Source organism: Mauremys mutica, chromosome 2 (assembly GCF_020497125.1).
Source record: "Mauremys mutica isolate MM-2020 ecotype Southern chromosome 2, ASM2049712v1, whole genome shotgun sequence".
Taxonomy (NCBI): domain Eukaryota; kingdom Metazoa; phylum Chordata; order Testudines; family Geoemydidae; genus Mauremys; species Mauremys mutica.
Genome location: NC_059073.1, coordinates 161966542 through 161988326, shown reverse-complemented (window position 1 = coordinate 161988326; position 21785 = coordinate 161966542). Strand labels below are relative to the sequence as shown.

The 21785-nt window shown below is 45.1% G+C and overlaps 1 protein-coding gene across 4 annotated transcripts in view; it reads right to left on the bottom strand.

Annotated features, from left to right (window-relative positions):
- CTNND2 (catenin delta 2) overlaps nt 1-21785 on the bottom strand; it is a 1196137-nt gene that overhangs the window by 531770 nt on the left and 642582 nt on the right. For all 4 annotated transcript variants that reach the window (XM_045005428.1, XM_045005429.1, XM_045005430.1 and 1 more), the window contains 2 exons: nt 10255-10289; nt 9684-9800 (listed from right to left, as the gene is read on the bottom strand). In XM_045005428.1, coding sequence (XP_044861363.1) covers nt 9684-9800; nt 10255-10289 — 152 coding nt within the window. The remainder of the gene's footprint in view (nt 1-9683; nt 9801-10254; nt 10290-21785) is intronic.

Below are 21785 nucleotides of genomic sequence, written 5' to 3'. Positions count from 1 at the left end.
GAGATAGGTGCCGGACTCAACGGCCCTTGGCAGACCGGAGTCGATGGCAACGGCTCAGCAGACACTGCCGTGGCTGCAGGCACCGGCCGGTGCGGTGGAGCCGTGCCCTCGTGCTGCACCACGGGCGGTGCCGGGTCGGCAGGGGTCTTAAACTTTCTCGCTTGAGGTGAGAGCGAGCGGCTGTGGCCTGACTTGGAAGCAGGCGTCCGGTGCCGAGGAGTAGTTGACGCACCGGTGCGGCCCGGTGCCGAAGATGCGCTCTTCGGTTCCGAAGGGGGAGCGCTCGGTGCCGAGGACGGAGGGGTTAGAGCCGCCTCCATGAGGAGTTGTTTAAGTCTAATGTCCCTCTCTTTCTTTGTACGAGGCTTGAACGACTTACAAATCGAGCACTTAGTTGTTAAGTGCGACTCCACGAGGTACTTCAAGCAGGAGGAATGTGGATCCCCCGTCGGCATCGGGCGATGGCAAGCCGAGCACGGCTTGAATCCCGGGGAGCCGGGATGAGCTCCGGCCCCGGTGCGGGGAGGGCCTAAGCCCAGAACCCGACTAACTCACTAAACTGTAACTAAACAACTAATAGCTAACTATCTTATCTAAATTCAACTAATTTGAGAACTATATACACAACAACAACAAGAACTATAAGAGAATGCTAGGGAGGTGGAGGTCAGCTATGCTGCACTCCACAGTTCCAACGACCGACACGGGCGGTAAGAAGGAACTGCGGAGTGGGTGGGTCGGCTGGGGTATATATCCGCGGCCATAGCGGCGCCACTCCAGGGGGCGCCCAGCCGACCCACTGAGTTGCTAGGGTAAAAGTCTACGACGAACGTGCACGCAGCGCGCGCACACCTACATGGAATGGATATGAGCAATCACTCGAAGAAGAACTGAACTGATTTGCTCATCCCTAATTGATCCTCCATATTCCTAGATGATTAAAAACAATTATTTGCAGCAACTGGTTTATTGAGATGTTGTAATCCCACTGTAGGTGTACATGTGCCTCATGTGAGTCTTTTGCAAAGCAGCATCCTTGTGCTCCCATAGAAGTGCATAAAGGGCAGAGTGATCCTGACCCTCCCTCAGTTCCCTTGCAATTCAAAGACCTCCTTAGCTGAAGACTCCAAAAGTGGGGATCGAGGGCAGGTTGCGGGATCCACACTGACTACAGTATTTTGAAGAACCACAGTTACTTAAGGCTAAGTAACTGTTCTTTCTTCTTCGAGTGTGTGCCTGTGTCAGTGAATGGCAAGCTGTGTACCCTCTGTATGGTGGGAAGGAGACATTGATCTGTGACAGTCAAACAGAGACAGATGTACCAGTGTCCTGAATTTTGCATCTGACCTAGCTACCATGTCCAGGGCACAATGACTTATGTGTTCTTGTGGAGAAAGATAGGCACACCGAACTGCTACATGGTGTGTGGGGCTCTCCTACACAGAAGGCAACTGCTATGCCTATCTTTCAGAGAAATTAGATCATCACAGGACTGGCAGCACTTGGAACCTGCAGGTTTTGAATCTACCATGGTGAAAAGCCCTGTTCATGGTCTGTCAGTATTCAGTTCATATAGGTCAAAGTGATCACGATTGTCGAATATCAGCAGATCAGAAGAGTTTTGAGAGATTGAGCTCGAGCTACAAACAAGTGGGTTGGACACTTGCTAGCTTCAGTCTTGCTGCCATGGCTGGTGAGAGAGATCTGAAGGAGGGTTGCGGATTCCTTGTCCTTTAACCCTCATACAGAAATATGAGGAGAGAATGGGCGCATGTACACCCATGTAGCAGATGCTGCTATTCAAAAGACTGAGCTTCTGCACATGTGCACCTACAGTGGCATCCACGGTGACACATATGCAAACAAGAACATATGGTTTTCATTAGAGCAGGGTGCATGTACACCATGGGAAAACTCCTATGTGTGTGCCAAGGTTGACTCAATTGGATTATCCTGGTATTCACAGCAGAGGATTACACGGAAATAATTACAACCAGTCAATAGACTGTTGGCTCCAGTGGCATCAAATTTGATCTCATCTAGCCTCTCAGACATCTGACACACCAGATTTTACACGTGAGTTGATATACAATGTAAATAAAGTCTTTTTGTTATAGACCATTTTGAGTACCTTCAGATTAAATTTCTGAGATAGGAAGAAAATAATAAAGGTTGAACAGAGAATGCTTTTCAAAACTGGTATGCTTTAGTAGGGATTTTACTCTCAATAATTCCCTCACACAGGACAGAGATAATCTTTATAATAAGATATTAATATCAAATATTGACAGTTCGAAGACACTGTGGAGTTTAGATCTTGGTATATCCCTTCAATCTGAGGGCTAGAAAGGTGGGCCAAGTGAAAACCATATCCGTGTGTGTTAGAAAACAATAATTGCACATAATTTTATATCATATAAATATAATTTCACACGTGGTGCATACATACACAAAACCAGTTACACACCTGTTCTATAACTATCATTCTTCAAGTTATGTTGCACCTCTTTATTCCACTTTAGGTGTTTGCATGCCACTGCACCAGAGTCAGAGAATTTTTCCTACAGTGGTATCCATCCAGGTGACGCCTGTGCCCTTCATGCACTTGGAACATTTGGAGAGAACATAAAGGGGCAGAGTACCCCCACTTCTCCGTTCCTTCTCACACTAGAAACTAGTACATGTAAAGACTCCAGTGTAGAGGGGAAGTAAGGTGGGTCATGAAATGGACATGTGCAACACATCTTAAAGAACAACAATTACGGAACAGGTATGTAACCCCTTTGGGGTCTAGAGAGCATGGCCCCTTTAAATCTTTTTCCCAAGGGGGAGGGGGAGAGTAAGAAAAAGGAGGGAAACTCCAGGGGGCAGGGCTGGAGCTGGAGGGAGAGAGAGGAGAAGCAGCACAGCTGGCCCTGGAGAAGGAAGCAGAGAGAACCTGCTGGAGGCCTGAGGAGGACAAGCCCGATCGGGGACAGCCCAGGACAGGAGCCAGGAGAAGTCCTGTGCCGGGGGCAATCGCCCGAGAAGGACAGGCCGGAGCTGGACCCAGTATCACGGCTGCCCGGAGCTGCCTGGGGCTGTGAGTACTGGGGCTTGTGACTCTGCACTGGGAATAAGGAGGGAGGCTGTTAGATAGTTAAGTGGGGAGGTGGCCGCTCTGTGTGGCTTTGCAGAGAACGGCAGAAGAGGCACCGGAGGGGTTTGCTGGGGAGAGTTCAATGGCGCCGAAGACGACCAGGAGCACCCAAGACTCACCACCAGACTGGAACTTTGCTCAGGCCTCCTGAACTCTGTGTGCAGACACATTGCTCGGTGTCTGCCCTGTCAGACTGTGCTACCACTGGGTCCGTGGGGCCTTGGTTTGAATGCAGCCCTGTTTTACTGCTCCCCCTATATTTCCCCTTGTTGTTTTTCTCCTCCCAGCCCTCTGTAAATAAATACTTCCCTTTGTTATATCCACTGTACTTTTCCTGTGGGTGTGTGTTCACTCTGGGGGGTTTGGAACAGGTGCCCCTGGGGTGGAAGGGATTTCTCCTGCTGCATTCCTGCGCGCGCTGTCTCTTGGCCAGAGCTGCCTGCAGAGCAGACTCCATCTTGGCCACGAGGGCGCTAAAGTTACAGGTACATAATTGCTTTTTCTTCTTTGAGTGCTTGACATGTCCATTCCATTTTAGATCACTCTCACACAGCTCCACATGGAGGAAGGTATCAGCATGTACCTGCTCTAATGTAACACAACTCTTCCAAACTCAGCTGCATATCTGGAGGCTTGGGATACAACATAATGTATAGTGAATGTGTGGACTAAAAGCTAGCCTTGCAGATGTCTATAACAAGAGCTTGACCCAGGAAAGCTGTTGAAGCCACTTCAGCTCTTGTAGAAGGGGAAGAGGAATGTTAATGTTATCATAGGTGATTTTGCCAGGTGGCCCATCCTGCTGCTCTCTTGGGCCTTATTCCTTGCTCCCCTCTCATTCCAATCAAAGATCAGCTGCTGGGGTACTGGGAAGGGCGGGAACATATTTATCCCACCAGGTTGAGGAGAGAGGCAGAAACTGGAATTCTTTATGCCTTAGCCTTAGGAGAGGAGAACAGGAGGAGCTAATGAGGGGGCAGGAGCTGCTGCAGAGCTGGTAGGAAGCAGCTGCTGCCTAGCTAGCTCTGAGCACATAGGACTGACTGCTGCAGGTGCACACCAATGCTGTGTTTTCAAAAGGCGAGCAGAAGGGAGCAGTTCCTACTTACATGTGCTGAGAGACTAATTGGCTATCTACTGATTGGCTGCAGAAATACTACTACTAACTACTTACTGTGGTATGTAACCTATTGTTCAAATCAACCTCTGTACCAGATGACTGGAGGATAGCTAATGTGACTCTAATTTTTAAAAAGGCTCCAGAGGCGATTCCGACAATTACAAGCCATTAAACCTAACTTCAGTACCCAGGCAAAATGGTTGAAACTATAGTCAAGAAGAGAATTATCAGACAGATAGATGAATACCATTTGTTGAGGAAGAGTCAACATGGCTTTTATAATGGGAAATCATACCTCACCAATCTATTTAAATCTCTGAGGGGGTCAACAAATGTGGAGATGGGTGATCCAGTGGATATATGTACTTAGACTTTCAGAAAGCCTTTGACAAGGTCCCTCATCAAAGGCTCTTAAGCAAAGTAAGCAGTCATGGGATTACAGAATTGTCATAGATCAGTAGCTAGTTAAAAGACAGGAAACAAGGGGTAGGAATAAATGCTCAGTTTTCAGAATGGAGAGAGGTGTCCTCCAGGGGTCTGTACTGGGACCAATGCCATTCAACATATTCATAAATGATCTGGAAAAAGAGGTAAGCAGTGACATGGCAAAATTTGCAGATGACACAAAACTACTCAAAATAGTTAAATCCAAAGCAGATTACGAAGAATTACAAAGGGATCTCACAAAAGTGAGTGACTGGGCAACAAAATGGCAATTGAAATTCAATGTTGATAAATGAAAACTAATGTACTTTGGGAAACACATTCTCAACTATACCTACAAAATGATGGGATCTATATTAGCTTTTACGACTCAAGAAACAGATCTTGGAGTCATTGTGGATAACTCTCTGAAAACATCCGCTCAATGTGTAGCAGCAGTCAAAAAAGCTAACAAAATGTTACACAACATTAAGAAAGGGATAGATAATAAGATAGAAAATATCATAATGCCCCTATATAAATCCATGGTAAATCCACATCTTGAATACTGTGTGCAGATCTGGTCACCCCATCTCAAAAAAAGATATATTATAACTGTAAAAAGTACAGAGAAGGGCTACAAAAATGATTAGGAGTGTGGAATAGATTCCATATGAGGAGATATTAAGAAAACTGGGACTTTACGGTTTGGAAAAGAGACAATTAAGAGGGGATACGATAGAGGTCTATACAATCTTGAATGGTGTGGAGAAAGTGAATACAGAAATGTTATTTGCTTCTTCACATAACACAAGAACTAGGGGTCACACAATGCATAGTCCACCTATAGAACTTATTGCCAAGTGATGCTGTGAAGGCCCAAACTATAACGGGGTTTAAAAAAGATTTAGATAAGTCCATGGAGGATAGGTCCATCAAAGACTATTAGCCAATATGGTCAGGGATGCAACCCTATGCTCCGAATATCCCTAGCCTCTATTTATCAGAAGCTTGGAGTGGATGACAGGGGATGGATCACTTGATTATTGCCTATTGTGTTAATTTCCTTTGAAGCACCTGGGATTGACCACTGCTGGAAGACAGGATACGGAGCTAGATTGACCACTGGTCTGACTCAGTATGGTAATTCTTATGCTCTTATGCCCTTCCTCAGCTCCATAGGAGGATCTGATTCACCTTAGTCTACAGATCGATCCTGTAGGGTTGGTAGGTCATATCTGATCTGGGTTGATGTGAGATGGTGGCGATGGATTTGTATCAATGTGAAAGATAGGAGGGTGATCTCATGGCTAAGGAATTGGACTTGAGCTCAGGAGACATGGGTTCAGGTCTCTGCTACTTCAGGTCTTTGGGGGTTCCAAAGAGGATGGATCTAGACTGTTCTCAGTGGTAGAAGATGACAGAATAAGGAGTAATGGTCTCAAGTTGCAGAGGGGGAGGTTTAGGTTGGACATTAGGAAAAACTTTTTCACTAGTAGGGTGGTGAAGAACTGGAATGGGTTTCCTAGGGAGGTAGTGGAATCTCCTTCCTTAGAGGTTTTTAAGGTCAGGCTTGACAAAGCCCTGGCTGGGATGATTTAGTTGGGTTTGGTCCTGCTTTGAGCAGGGGGTTGGACTAGATGACCTCCTGAGGTCCCTTCCAACCTTGAGATTCTATGATTCTATGATTCTATGATACTCCACAACCTTTCTGAGTAACTACAGGCAACTCCATTAATCTCTCTGTGTCTGAGTTCTTCAGCTGTAAAAAATAAGTGTATCATTATGTGCCTACCTCACAGGGATGTTGTGGAATTAAATCCATAAATACTCGGGAGGCATTCAGACACTACTGAGATGGGGGTCATTTTAGTACCCAGATAGATCAATTTGGTAAACTGGCTTCTTTACTCAGAAACCTGGCACTGACCTTTCCCATTCTGCATTACCAATTTGCAAACCAGTCTGTCAGCAGCTACAGCAACTGTGCAGACTTGTGTGAGAAAGATTTCTGTCAGTTAGTGAATCCACAAATACCAAGATACATCCATAACTTTTAGAGGAATGTGGAATAGAGCCCACAAAGTCAATGCACAGGACACCAGTGTGAGAGCCTGAGACAGTGTCCACCAACAAAGTGTCAAGCTGGACTGTGAAAGAGACCAGTGATTGCCCCTGTGCAGGATGATTGCCAATTATTACATTTTCAACAACTACTTTACTACATAATGACAAACTGATCCAAGGACTAGCACTGAAACAGAGAAAACATTTTTGCTGGACTCAGCTAAGTATTAGTTTATTGAGGTGGGTGGGCATGGGGAGATGGGCGTTGGGACAGGAGCGGCCTTCAGATCTCCACACTCTTGTTCCAGGCACACCACAGCAGAGGAACTCCCAAGAGTAACATCATTGTTCTGAATCTGCCAATCTTTATACCTTACATATATCCAATGGGTTCCCTCCTTAGAACAGCCTGTGAACTTTTAAAAAATAAATGATCACTGCACTCCAACAGGTCAGTCAAATAGTTATCCAGACTCACCATCAGCAAAAAGTAAATACCAGAACACCACAGTCAATGACTAATACAGCTACTACTCCTCATGAATCCCCTTTCATGTGGTGATAGCCATATCCCCTTAGCCATTTTTTCCATAGCTTACACTTGTTAGTACACAGGTACCACATGTGAAGTGATCTTTGGGATTTAGGGAGTCTATTACAATAGCTGCCTGCTATGTAGCTGCTTCTCAAAACAGCTTCAGAGGGAAGCAGGGAATGTGTAAAGCTGTATTATAAAGGCTGTTCAAAACACAGACATACTAATCCCTCCCTGAGGAACAGCCACCGATAGAATGGATTGTTCTACTGGATACACTCAGGTCAGAGGAGCACATAGTGAAGTCAGTAGTAGGTATATCCTCGGGCAGTCTCTGATATAGCAAATTCAAAAATCTGGCCTGACCAAAAAACAGGGACTGCTAAGGCACCTCAGACATATCTTCAATCAGGATCTTTAGTGTATTCTAGACGTACATATTTTTCATTATAAAGGTTGCAAAGTCAAGTACTAAAAAGTTAGGAAGTGCCAGAATTAAGGTTGCCTGTGCAACCTTAATTGGCCTCCATATGTGTATGCATTTTGATACAGTTATTAATTACATGATCACCTACTATTTTTCTACAACACCCCTGCCTCATTCAGTGCACAGGATGGATGGTTTAATATTTAATATTTAGTTTTATCTTCATTGTTCAATACACTGACCTAGGCCTTATTTACTGCACACTAATCCAGCTCTGAATACAGAATTATTAATTTCTTCATGGGCTTTTCTATGGTGCTCATCACTACAATATCTGAGTGCTGCACAAATATTAACTAATTTATTTTCACAACAGCCCTGTGAGATAAAGGATTGTTATTATCCTAATTTTACAAATGGGGAACCGAGGCATGGAGAGATTAAGGTCAAAAGAATCCATTAATTTTTTGAGTGCCCAATTTGAGACACCTAGGATCTGATTTTTCAGATTAGGTACCATTATATAGCACTTAATATGCACAGTTGCCATTGACTTCAGTCACAGCTGGGAGAGTACAGCACCTGCAAATCAGACTCCAAGCTCTCAAGTCAGACATCCAGAAAATGAGGAACACACAATTACTGACCAAATGTGAAAAGTCTGGTTTAAGTGATTTTGCTCAGCATCGCACAGAAACTCTGACATAGTGGCAGGGATAGAATCCAATTTTCCAGGCAGCATTCAGTTGCTTTAAACATGAGACCTTCATTTCTCTTCCCTCTGTCCCTTGCTCATTCACTACACACCTTCCAGCTTCTGCAATAACTGAATCTGGGGTCCTACAGTCTACACCCTCCTGCATTCCCCAGCCATAATTCATCCCCAGAGCAAGTCCAGCCTGTGCACTGGGGCCTTTGGAAAAATAGTATGTTATGTAATTAAAGACTGTATAATAATGTATATGCACAAGGGAATAAATTAAGGCTAACTTCCCGACCTCTGTGTTCCTCATCCCAGTCCAGTTCTCCTAACCTAGCCGGTCCCAGTCAGGCTTCTCATCCCTGTCAAAGTCTCATTGCCCAGAAAGATCTAATCTCACACTGCCGATCTCAGTGTTCCCCCTCAAACTGCCAGTCCGACCCTCCAATTAGTCCCTGTTCCCCACTTCTGGCTTCTCAGCCAATCTGTTTCTCTCCCCAACTGGAGAGACTGCCCCCAATGTTTCCAAAGTGGTTGACGGCAGGCCTGAACCACAACTAATTTGCAAGAAGCTGGTTATGGCAAAGGACCCAGCTACCCCACTGCATAGGTCTGAAAATATAGTTTGACCATTCAGCACCCAGCCCACCTCCTTTCATAGATGCCTCAAGGTGCTCCGGCGCGTTTGACAAGTCCAGCCATCACCTTTGAAATCTGTCAGGATGCCCATTACCTGCTCTCACTCATATTGAGGGCCATTTCTTGGGTTGCTTGGAGTCATGTAATCTTTTGCAAATTTTAGCCTTATTAAGTAGTTCATAGCTGTGTGGTGAAACTGTGACATCAGACATTATGACGATTTGCCCAATTGGAATACAATTTATTTTGGTATCTTTGCATACTGTAATCCTATTGGTTACAAGTCTTCTAGTACTGACACTGAAATCTTTAGTATGACCTTCTTGGATGTCACAGCTATACAATATGAAGGGATCTATTCCTTAAAGTAACAGTTATCAAACTATCTGCTTTTTGGCCATAGCTTCTGAAGTTCTTGAGAGCTCTTTACAGATTGTAATCCACATAAGGAAGTGGGTAATAATCATATTTACAGATAATTCCATTTATATTGCCTGCTGCCAATGTTGACAGATGAAATGAGAAAACCATTATGACACAATGTACTTTCATCTTAAAAGCATAAAGTACTGCGAATAATAGTTCTGGATTCTGGGGCTCCAGACAAAGAAAGGCAAGTTCCTGGAAACTTACTTTCACTAGTTGAGTAATCCTGTGGATCAAGTATTCCTGACTCCTGCAGTGATCTAATACAGGAGTCCACCAGCTCAAGACCAGTTGTGAGCTCATCCTCTATATCCTTCTGACCATCTATAATAAAAATTATAAAAAATGTTAAAGAATAGAAAGAAAATACAAAAGATAAAAACAATGACATAGAACCAATTAAAATTCTCAGCTAGTCAAGGGAATGGTAACATTTAAGGTCTAATTTTCAAAGGAGGCTGGAATGGGCAGGCCCAGAAAAAATGCACCTATATCCATACTTTCAAACACCATCCTTTAAAAGTATGGTGTTTGCTATCGATAAGCATATTGAAAAATTCAGGTTTAATTACTGAAACTTTGTACACGACACTGTCCTGTTCTACAACCATTTGTGTCAACACCAATTACTGCCACTTCTCTATGGGGATAATTAATAATTAATGAAGGCTAGAACATAAAATCCATGATTCTTCTAACTCTTTGTTCCCTTTTGGATAACATAGACATTACTGGGGAAATATATGTAGATACGGAATCCATCCAAGATATACTTTACCTTGCGTTTGCCAATGAAACTGCTCTTCTGTTGAACTGTAAAAAAAAAAAAGTATACATTAGAAAAGAAACAAATCTTGGGTAAATTATACAAAACCCCTACATTTTAGAAAAACTCAGTAGTACAGCACTACCACTCAGATTTAAACCTACTCTGTATAATGAAGCTGATCAAAGAATGCTAAACAATAACTTTCAAGTCAAGTATAAAATGTGTTAATTTCCTATAAATATTTTAAATATTGATAATTTGGACAGCATTGAAATTAAAAAAAAAATCCAGTTCTGATCAGTTATTGACATATAAAAGATTTAATTATAAATTGTGTCCTATCATTTTAAATAATTGAATTAAAACAAAAACAAACTTTCAAAAGACAATGCTTTGCCTTGTAATATTTAAAAAACCTCCTCTATAACTGCTCTCCCTGCACTCCCTCCCTTCATTTTTATAAGAGGAAAAGGTTGCTTTTAGAAATGAAATTATGTCTTTGAAAAGATACATTTTATTTTATTTATGGATTATCGTCCTGATCCTGCACTTATGCACATACTTAACTTTACTCGGCCGTGGAATTTCAATGACATCAATAGAACTGTGTATGTGAGTAAAGCCAAGCACACAGATAAGTGATTGTGGCATGAGAGCCTAAGAATGGAGTATCCTTTAATTTTAAGAGCATTAGAAACATTTAGGAAGCATGAAGCTTGAACCAGGACCAGAACGGTCATGTGCAATTCAGCTGGAATTTTCAGGACTTGCAGTTATCACTCTTTTGCCTGCATAACTCCAGGTGAAATCAATGGAAGCTTTTTGGTGTTGATCAGCCACGGGGATTTAGCTCTGTTTAGTGTTGATGCTTAAAATCAATCAAGCTGGAAATGGTGATCATCATTTAGATTATACAGGAATGATAGAAATTCATGAGCATATACACTAGATAGCATAGGTATATTTTCTGCTATGGAAGATAACATGGTACTTAAGGTAAATTGAGTAATAATATGTACAATAAGTACACTTCACTACTATGCATGATCTTTCTATTCCTCCTTTACATGTCAAGAACTGTCAGAAAAGGGTACAGTCACTCATGCATCGTTACGGTAATTCATATATTCCAAGACCGGAAGAGACCATAGTGATCAACGTGTTTGACCTGCTGTATAACACAGGCCATAGAACATCAGTATATCTTTTAGAAAAGCATCCAGTCTTGATTTAAAAAATGTTCAGTGTTGAAGAATCCACCACAAACCTTGATAAATTGTTCCTAATTACATAGGTGTAAAGATTCAACTACAATAGTCACAATTAAAAAGTTGTCTTGTACCTTTATACACATGGGTAGGATATTACTAGCTTGAACATCTATTTCCTACACTTATAATGGGGAATAGGATATTATCAGTTGTACCTGCTGTGATAGACCCAGGCCAGTTGGGTACAGCAGAATAGCAGAAGGCAGATATACTGGCCACTGGATTAACAGTTTTCTGTTCCCTGACTGACCAGAGCAGGGGCTGCTCCAGGCTAATGAGAACACCTGACTCTAATTAACCTGCAAAGAGTCAGGTGAGGCCATTAAGTTAATGTGACCACCTGACTCTAAATTAAGGCCCTGCTGATATTATAAAAAGGGCTCACTCCAGTCAGGCAGAGGAGAGCCAGGGAGCCAGAGGAGAGGAAGTGCGGCTGAAGGGCTGGTTAATAAAGACACCCTCAAACCATCGGTAAGGGAGCCCTAAGGTAAGGGTGAAGAAGGGAGAAGCAGGAGAGCTGTGGGGAAGTGGCCCAGAGAAATGTAGCAACTGTGACAGTGAAAGGTCGGCTGCCAACAGCTGCTACCGTTAGGGTCCCTGGGCCGGAACCCGGAGTAGAGGGTGGGCCTGGGTTCCCCCCAACCCACCACTACAGGAATATTTCCTGGGAGGGGAAGTCAGGCCCCTGACAAGACAGGAGGCTAAACTGTTCTGAAATAAGCCCAAGGAACAACAGAGACTGTGGGAGTTCTCTCACCAACCTCCTTGCAGGCCTATGATGAAAAGGGCTCAGTAGACTGTAACCCTGGCCCTAGAAAGAGAAGGGCTACGTGGCGGGTCACAGTGAGCCACTGAGGCTAGCATAAACCGCCTAGAAGCGCAGGACCCATGGGGGCAAGGTCAGAGCTCTGCCACACTGCCCATAAAAAAACCCCAAAACCTTTTTAGCTGTTACCATTATAGATCTATTTATTTGTTCATGTGAGGTTATGAATATATACTTTTTAATGAGAACATAGATTTTAGATCTTGAATCTTTTTCCCTGTGCAAAAAAGTGCTAGGTAAGTTTCTGAATGCCTTGGATGCAAATCTTTATATCTATGTTCAGGGAGCAAGCATATAAGGAAATTAAATTCAGGACCTTCCTCTTGAAGGCATTACCCTTTTTATGGGAAAAAAATACTTGGGTTAGGTATTAGCTTTATTTGACAGTGACAAAACACAAGGCTGAAAACTGTCTAACATATTCATTTAAATAATTTTAAATATGTTTATTAAACCCTGCCTGATTTTTGAAGTTTACAACTAATACATTCAAAGTCATAGATTTCTGTTTTCATTTCCAAACATATGTAGACATCTAATATCTATGATTTAGGGCATGTCTATCTGAAGAGCTAGTGTGTGGCAAGCTAGAGTGTGAATCTACAGCACACTAATGTGCCATGCACAACTGTCTGTGTGGACCCTGAGGCAGTGCACTAAAAGTTCTGCACTACGGAATTTTTTTCAGTGCACGGCAGCAGGATTCACACAGTTAGTGCGTGTCACAGTGTTGCACTGTAGATTTACATCCCAGCCTGCAACAAATTAACTTGTTTATAGGCAAGCACTTAATATTAATCTAGTTTTCATGCCTTGAGGAACTGGCAATGTAATGCAGACCCAGGGATAGGAACATGCTGAATAGGTGCCATAATGCCTTTCATTATTAGGGCACAAGATGGCATCTAGCCCATTTAGTCATGGTCAGAGTTAATATTTTCTAAAATCGCCACCAATTTGGATTACTCAGTTTTGTAACATGCAGCGCCAACTACCCAACCGTGGGCAGTGAGAAGGCACTGTAGGGGAGTAGGGGTGGCTCCACCTTTTACATTTTTGGCTGGGAGAATGAGTTTGTGGAGGGCACATGTGCTGCCTAGATGGGTACCACTATGGGAAAACATATTCTACTTTAGTACACAGGGCTTGCACGTACCTGAAGTAGAATGGACTTGTGCAAAAGCAGCACTGAGGACCCACCCTCTGAAAATAGACTCAACTTAAAATACTTCAAATTGGACACTGAAAATTGAAGGCACCCAAAATGACCTCCTGGTGTCCTGTCTTAACGCAAACCTAAAGAACACAATTTTTGGTATAGATATATGACTCCTTACATATTATCCAGCCATACATTTCACAATGATTGGCTACCTAGACAAATTAGAGGATTGGGCCAAAAGAAATATGATGAGGTTCAACAAGGACAAGTGCAGAGTCCTGCACTTAGGACGGAAGAATCCCATGCACTGCTACAGACTAGGGACCGAATGGCTGGGCAGCAGTTCTGCAGAAAAGGACCTAGGGGTTACGGTGGACGAAAAGCTGAATATGAGTCAACAGTGTGCCCTTGTTGCCAAGAAGGCTAATGGCATTTTGGGTTGTATAAGTAGGGGCATTTCCAGCAGATCAAGGGATGTGATCATTCCCCTCTACTCAGCACTGGTGAGGCCTCATTTGGAGTACTGTGTCCAGTTTTGGGCCCCACACTACAAGAAGGATGTGGATAAATTGGAGAGAGTCCAGCGGAGGGCAACAAAAATGATTAGGGGGCTGGAGCACATGACTTATGAGGAGAGGCTGAGGGAACTGGGATTGTTTAGTCTGCAGAAGAGAAGAATGAGGGGGGATTTGATAGCTGCTTTCAACTACCTGAAAGGGGGTTCCAAAGAGGATGGATCTAGACTGTTCTCAGTGGTAGAAGATGACAGAACAAGGAGTAATGGTCTCAAGTTGCAGAGGGGGAGGTTTAGGTTGGATATTAGGAAAAACTTTTTCACTAGTTGGGTGGAGAAGAACTGGAATGGGTTACCTAGGGAGGTAGTGGAATCTCCTTCCTTAGAGGTTTTTAAGGTCAGGCTTGACAAAGCCCTGGCTGGGATGATTTAGTTGGGGATTGGTCCTGCTTTGAGCAGGGGGTTGGACTAGATGACTTCCTGAGGTCCCTTCCAACCCTGAGATTCTATGATTCTACAGGCTCTTGGTAGAGACCTCACATGCCACCCTTTGGTGACAGATCTTATTTGATCTGACTTAGGGGATCCCTGTAAAATCTTATGCACCCCCTGTGTTCTCTGTCAGTTGGCATCAAGGGGGTGCATAAGATTTCACAGAAGAATTTTTTATTTTACTATTTTTTTTCTATTTGTAGTTTGGTAGCACTTAGGTGCCCCAGTCATGTGAATAATAGAAAGATGGTCTATCCTACAGCTTACAATCTAAGTATAATTTTAATTATCTTCTTCCTCCCCAGTCCACCTTCCAGCCCCACCAACATTTAACCAAATGTTTTGTTTTGTTTGTTTCCCCCCTTTTAAAATGTTAGGGGCCATAGCTGCAAAGGAACCAAAACCTATAGTGGCTCCTATGTGACTTTTGCAGTCATCTTCCTGCCTCACTTTCAGTATTTAAGAAACTGAATTGGGAGCCATAAGCCTTCTTCCCATTCAAGTCTCTAAAGTAAAACTTAACTGAAACATTGCAAGGTATTTCTGGAGTGTAGCATCTGGGCTGGGAGGTAAAGTGGTGTTCTCCCTTTGAAATCCTATAGCTAGCACTACTGCTAAATTTTGTGACCTACATCCTGGGCTGAATCCCTAGTAAGCCCAACACAGATAGGAAGGAGCGGGCAAAGATGACTCTAAGACACCTTTACATAGGGTGACCAGATAGAAAGTGTGAAAAATCAGGCAGGGGGTGAGGGGCAATAGGTGACTATGTAAGAAAAAGCTCCAAAAATTGGGACTGTCCCTATAAAATCGGGACATCTGATCACCCTACCTTTACATATCCTCATTCTGAAGTCACAGGGGACTACGCCACTTCCTGGTGAAAAATTGAGCAATCTCAAGTTGCTCATTCCAGCAGCCAGGAACCATCCAGATGCAGTGATATCCTGTCCCTGCCCCCTTTTGCTCCATAAAATCCATTATACAGGAAGGGGATCCGGGAGGAAAGTGGAATAGTAGCTGACATACTAGGATTCCCCTGGACTGGTTGAATTGTGAATTAATTATCCATATAAAGGAGCCTTAATGGAGTCAAAAACTATCTTAATTAGATAAATTATTTGTCACTTATTTGATCAGCTCTACACAATACAAAGATTAGAACTGTAAGGTGTACACTATCTCACTCTAACTGCCTGCAACTTATTTATATGGCTTTTCTTTTTCAATGATTAACACAATAAAAATGTGAAGTCCAGAAAAATAATAGCTTCATTATCAAAGAAGGAACATAGCTTTTGATTCTAAAGATACCTGAAGCTTCCTGATTCATCTTGTAACATTAGATCCAACATGAATATTAGAAAAATATATGTTTGTAGTTATTGAAATAGCCAGTACTAACTGCCTGCAGATCTTCTCTGTCAGCTTTCAGCTTAAAAGAAAAATTTCTAGAAGTAAAGGCTCTAGAAGTCGGTACATCAAAAAATTATAGTTCAGCACCAAGCGAGTAGCATCTGTGCTGAAACCTACTTTCTGGAAGTATGTACCATACTGTATCAAAAGATGTACTTTTCTGAGAAACAGAATTTAGTATAGTGAATTAAATATATTGTCCCTTTTGGGTACAAATAACAAAACATCTACATATACTAGGAAACCCTCCAATAAAGATTTCTTCCCTCTCCCCCAACAAGAATGAGTAAAGTAAAATTTCTGCTGGAAATGTAATCTCTGGTCTTTGCTGAACTCAGTGATGTGGACATTGCATGGATTCAGAAATTGAAAGCATCAGGTAGTAACAAATCTTTGTCTGTCCATGGGGGTTTACATTTGTCCTTGCACTCTATGAGGGAAAAAGAAGAATACAGCATTCTAAAAGTAATATTTATATTGGGGAACATAATTATATAAACGGGCTATTCAGAAAAGTGTACCTATCATGTGTGGAAAGTTCAGATGCATAACAAGGATTGTAGAAATGCTAAGATCCCATTATCAGAAAAGCCTGTGTCTGTAATACTAGCAATCTATCTAAATCAAGTTTATGACTTTTCAGGCTTGGCATACACAATCACATTTTGAACTTCATCATAGCTATAAATAAGTGAAAAATTGATCCTTTGGAAGCTATGTATGCTTGAAGTCCAGAAAAGAATACAAATGAAGAGGACCTTAAAGCAGAGTCCCCATTAAGAAGGAGTCAGAAGGAACACAGGAACTGCCACATTGGATCAGACCATGGGTCCATGCACACCATTATATGGGCCCCATTAGTGACTAGTAGCAAAAATTTCAGAATAAGGTATAAAATCTTCATATGAATCAACTACAGAAATAGGGGGGAAAGCCTCTTCCTAACCTCAGTTAGTAGTTGGTTGATGCACTGCAGTATTTGTTAACTCCATTTGTAATTAGTTTTTACCTTATCTAACTAAATTGTGAATATTCGCATTATTCACATAAATGTCTAAGCTGGCAACTGTATCTTCCTCTCCTCTTCTCCAAGATGTTTCTTATCAATACATAAAGTCAGATAGTCACCTTAATATTACGAATGTTAAATGAGTGAAATGCTTTTGCAGATTTTCTGCCTGCTGAAATACTGTATAAATCAGCAGGGCTGCCCAGAGGATTCAAGGGGCCTGGGGTGTTTGGTGGTGGTGGTGGGGGGGTGCCCGATTCAGCGGTAATTCGGCGGCGGGGGGTATTTCCGCTCCAGGACCCGCTGCCAAAGTGCCCCAAAGACCCGCGGCAGGGGCCCCCTGCCGCCGAATTACCGCAGAAGACCTGGCACTTCGGCGGCGGGTCCCGCTTCGATGGTAATTCGGCGGCAGGGGGTCCTTTGCCCCAGGGCAGAAGGACCCCCCCGCCGCCGAAGACCCGGAGTGGAAGAAGCTCCGGGGGCCCGGGCTCCACGAGAGTTTTCCGGGGTCCCCGGAGTGAGTGAAGGACCCCGCTCCAGGGTGTGGTGTTCTGTCCCCTCTGGTGGGACTGAGACCACATCAAGATTAACAAGCCTGCTCTCCAGCCTTAGCTAAGGGCCATGTGGCTTTTAGCTCATGCAATAGAGGCTCATGCATTTAGCTCCAGTGATCCCATGTTCGATCCTGCCCACAACGACTGGAGTTTGTTGGTGTTACATACATATATCCAATGAGTTTCCATCAGAAATTATTTTCTTTCAGAACTGAAATACACACCATAAAAAAGATAGCAGGTGAGTACCTTATAATACACTTACTCTGTGTGCTATTTTAACAACATTAAAAATGGCACTGTCTAAAACATATACCATATAATAAGACTCTGTTATGGTGATGCCTCTTTCTAGACCACCATTTTCTTTCTATCTGTTTTCCATTTCCTTCAGAATCACTATGAGGGATATTTAAGAAATACACATGTGATTTAAATTTATCAGTGACATCTACTATTGGTGTCAATACATAACCCACTATTTAGTACAAAACTGTATATTTAATTTATCACAATGTACTCTTTATACTAAAATATAGGATAAATATTCCCATATTATTCTGTATGACTTCTATTGTAGTTAGCCAGGGATAGCACATTCTTAAGACTGTACAATAAGGAGAAATTCTTTTCTTTTTCATTATTTAGTTTAGTGTGGCTTTGTGAGGTTTTATACAAAACTATTATACAGCAGCTATCCATGTAATTTTACAAAGAACCATGGCACTACACAATCTTCTCCATTGTTTCTGTAATTGAACCACAAGGAAATAGCTACACAGACAAGTACTGTCTCACTCATTTTTAACCTGCTGTGTTGGATATCCACAGTTTATGGAATGTGGAAGAAAAAGACCCAAAGAATGTTTCAGGAATAGTGAGTGGGTAGATTTCAGAGTAGCAGCCATGTTAGTCTGTATCAGCAAATAGAACAGGAGTACTTGTGGCACCTTAGAGACTAACAAATTTATTTGAGTGTAAGCTTTCGTGGGCTAAAACCCACTTCATCGGATGCATGCAGTGAAAAATACAGTAGGAAGATATATAGATAGATAGATAGATATACACACACACACAGAGAACATGAAAAATGGGTGTTGCCATACTAACTATAACAAGAGCAATTAATTAAGGTGGGCTATTATCAGCAGGAGGAAAAAAAAACTTTTGTAGTGATAATCAGGATGGCCCGTTTCCAAACCAGTCTCTACGCAAAAGAATAAATGGACACAAATCATACATCAAGAATTATAACATACAAAAACCAGTTGGAGAACACTTCAACCTCCATGGTCACTCAATTACAGACCTCAAAGTCGCAATAATCCAACATAAAAACTTCAAAAACAGACTCCAACGAGAAGCTGCAGAACTGGAATTAATTTGCAAACTTGACACCATTAAATTAGGCTTGAATAAAGACTGGGAGTAGATGGGTCATTACACAAAAGTAAAAACTATTTCCCCATGCTAATTTTTCCCCCTCCTATTGTTACTCACACGTTCTTGTCAACTGTTGGAAATGGGCCATCCTGATTATCATTACAAACGTTTTTTTTTCCTCCTGCTGATAATAGCCCACCATAATTGATTGCTCTTGTTATAGTTAGTATGGAAACACCCATTTTTCATGTTCTCTGTGTATATATATCTTCCTATTGTATTTTTCACTGCATGCATCCGATGAAGTGGGTTTTAGCCTGTAGCGGGCCGGTGTGGCTCCCCTCCTCCCCGGAGAGGGTTGAGCCCCGGACACAGGAAGGGGCGGGGCTACAGCATGGTGAGCCCGCCCCTCAGAGGGTCAGGCGGCGACTCGGAAGAATAAAAGCCGGGCTTCCCAGCTCAGTCAGGGCTCAGCCACCGGAGAGAGCAGACCTGCCTGAGGGAGCTCCTACCGAAGGAACCACAGTAGCCCCGAGCGACTGCCTGAACTGGACGGAGAGCACCCTACCTCGCTCCTGGGAAGACCAGCCGGAGCTCCCCCGCGCCACCTACGACGAGGAGCCCGGGGGAGCGCCCCAGCTGTCGTGCTGTTACCCCGAGGAGCCCCCGGTTTGGCCGGACTTTCCTACGAGCCTACCAGACCTACCTCCCAGCCCGGGCGGGGACGAGCCCATGCAGTGGGACTTCCCGGGGCCAGACGCCGTGGACCAGGTAGGGCAAGAGGGGGATAGTGGAAGTGGCCCGGGGGCAGCTGACCTCAGTCAGGCTGCTGACCAGACTGAACCCATGTCAGTGTGTTGCGGTCAGGATCCCCACTGACCGTCAGCGGTGACGACCGCTGCCTAGGGCCCCGGGCCGGGACACAGTGGAGTGGGTGGGCCTGTGTCCCCCCTGCCACCCCACTCACGGGTGGCAGCCGTCCCCCTCTACCTACTGGCTCAGCCTGCCACAAGAGGCCTGAGCCCCTGTACTGTTTGCTACTGACTCAGCCTGCCACAAGAGGCCTGAGCCCTTATACTGTTTGCTACTAGCTCAGCCTGCCACAAGAGGCCTGAGCCCTTATACTGTTTGCTACTAGCTCAGCCTGCTACAAGAGGCCTGAGCCCCTGTACTGTTTGCTACTGGCTCAGCCTGCCACAAGAGGCCTGAGCCCCTGTACTGTTTGCTACTGGCTCAGCCTGCCACAAGAGGCCTGAGCCCTTATACTGTTTGCTACTGGCTCAGCCTGCCACAAGAGGCCTGAGCCCTTATACTGTTCACTACTAGCTCAGCCTGCTACAAGAGGCCTGAGCCCCTGTACTGTTTGCTACTGGCTCGGCCTGCTACAAGAGGCCTGAGCCCCTGTACTGTTTGCTACTGGCAGCCTGCCACAAGAGGCCTGCCCTTATACTGTTTGTCGCCCAGCCCCTGATCCAGAGGGCCTGGGCCTTTGCCAGACCGTTAGTACTGCTTATAGCTCAGCCTGACAGCAAAAGGACTGAGCCCCAACTGACTCTGTCTTCATTTACCTCGCCTTAAAGGGACAGGACAGAGCACCCCTGTGAGACCAGCGGGCCGGTGTGGCTCCCCTCCTCCCCTCAGAGGGTTGAGCCCCGGACCCGCCTGTTACAAGTGGTACCTGACCAGGGACCTTTAGATCCCTTGCCCCTGTGAGAAGGGGCCGGTGAGAGGGCGGCGGACCGCCCCTCTTAGCCAGGAAGATGGAGACTGACCGGCTGTTCCAGCTGCTGGTGGAAAGCCAGGAGCGGCAACAGGCAGCTCAGCTCCTGCAGCAGCAGCAGCAGCATGCCGCCCAGCTGGAACAGCAGCGGCAGCGAGACGCGGCCCAGCTGCAGCAGCAGCAACAGCAACAGGTAGCTCAGCTAGAGCAGCAACAGCAGCTGGTGCAGCAGCTTGGGACCCAGCTGCAGCACCTCCTCGGGCCCGCCCCCCGCCCCGCTGAATGGCCCGAGGAGGAGGGCACGGGGGGGGGGTCCGCGTCTGGCGACCCCCCTGTGCCTGACCAAGATGGGCCCAGAGGACGACCCGGAGGCCTTCTTGGTCACTTTTGAGCGGGTGGCCCTCGTGGCGGGATGGGCAAGAGACCAGTGGGCCACCTTGCTGGCCCCCTATTTGACCGGGACGGCCCAAGCAGCCTACCGGGGGCTGGCGACCGAAGAAGCCCGCGACTACGACCGCGTGAAGGCTGCAGTCCTAGACGCTTTGGACATTAGCCCGGAGACGTTTAGGCAGCGGTTCAGGCGACATACCTACCCGGCGGGAGCCCGTCCCCGGATGGTGGCCCAGACCCTGAAGGAGGCCTGCCGTAGGTGGCTGCAGCCAGACGTCAGGACGGCAGAGGAGGTCACCGAGCAGGTGGTGTTGGAGCAGTTTGTTCACACCCTGCCGGCCAAAGGCCGGGCCTGGGTACTCCGCCACCGACCGACGAACTTAGCGGACGCCGTCGCGCTCATGGAGGGTTTCCTGGCTGCTGAAGCCTCGATAGGGCCCACCTTCCGGCCACCTACCTCGGGGCCCGAACGACCCCGGGATGAGAAAAGGGCGTCGAACATGCCCCACCCCCGAGGCCCAGACCACGGGCCGGGACCCCGACAGGAAACCCCGACTCCACGCTGGGAAGCAGCTCCCCGGCTGACTACCCCGGCCTTCACCCAGGGAGCGCCCAAGGTCCGACGGAGCCCCCCCCGAAGTACCAGAACAAGCCTTCCCCGGAGTGGACGCCCTGAGCTCGGTCCCTGCTTTAGATGTGGGAAAGCAGGCCATGTACAACGAGACTGTCCCGAGATGGATTGCAGTTTCAGGCAGGTTTACGTAGGGGCCGGCCGGGCCCGCCGGGCGGAGGCCCCCAAGCTG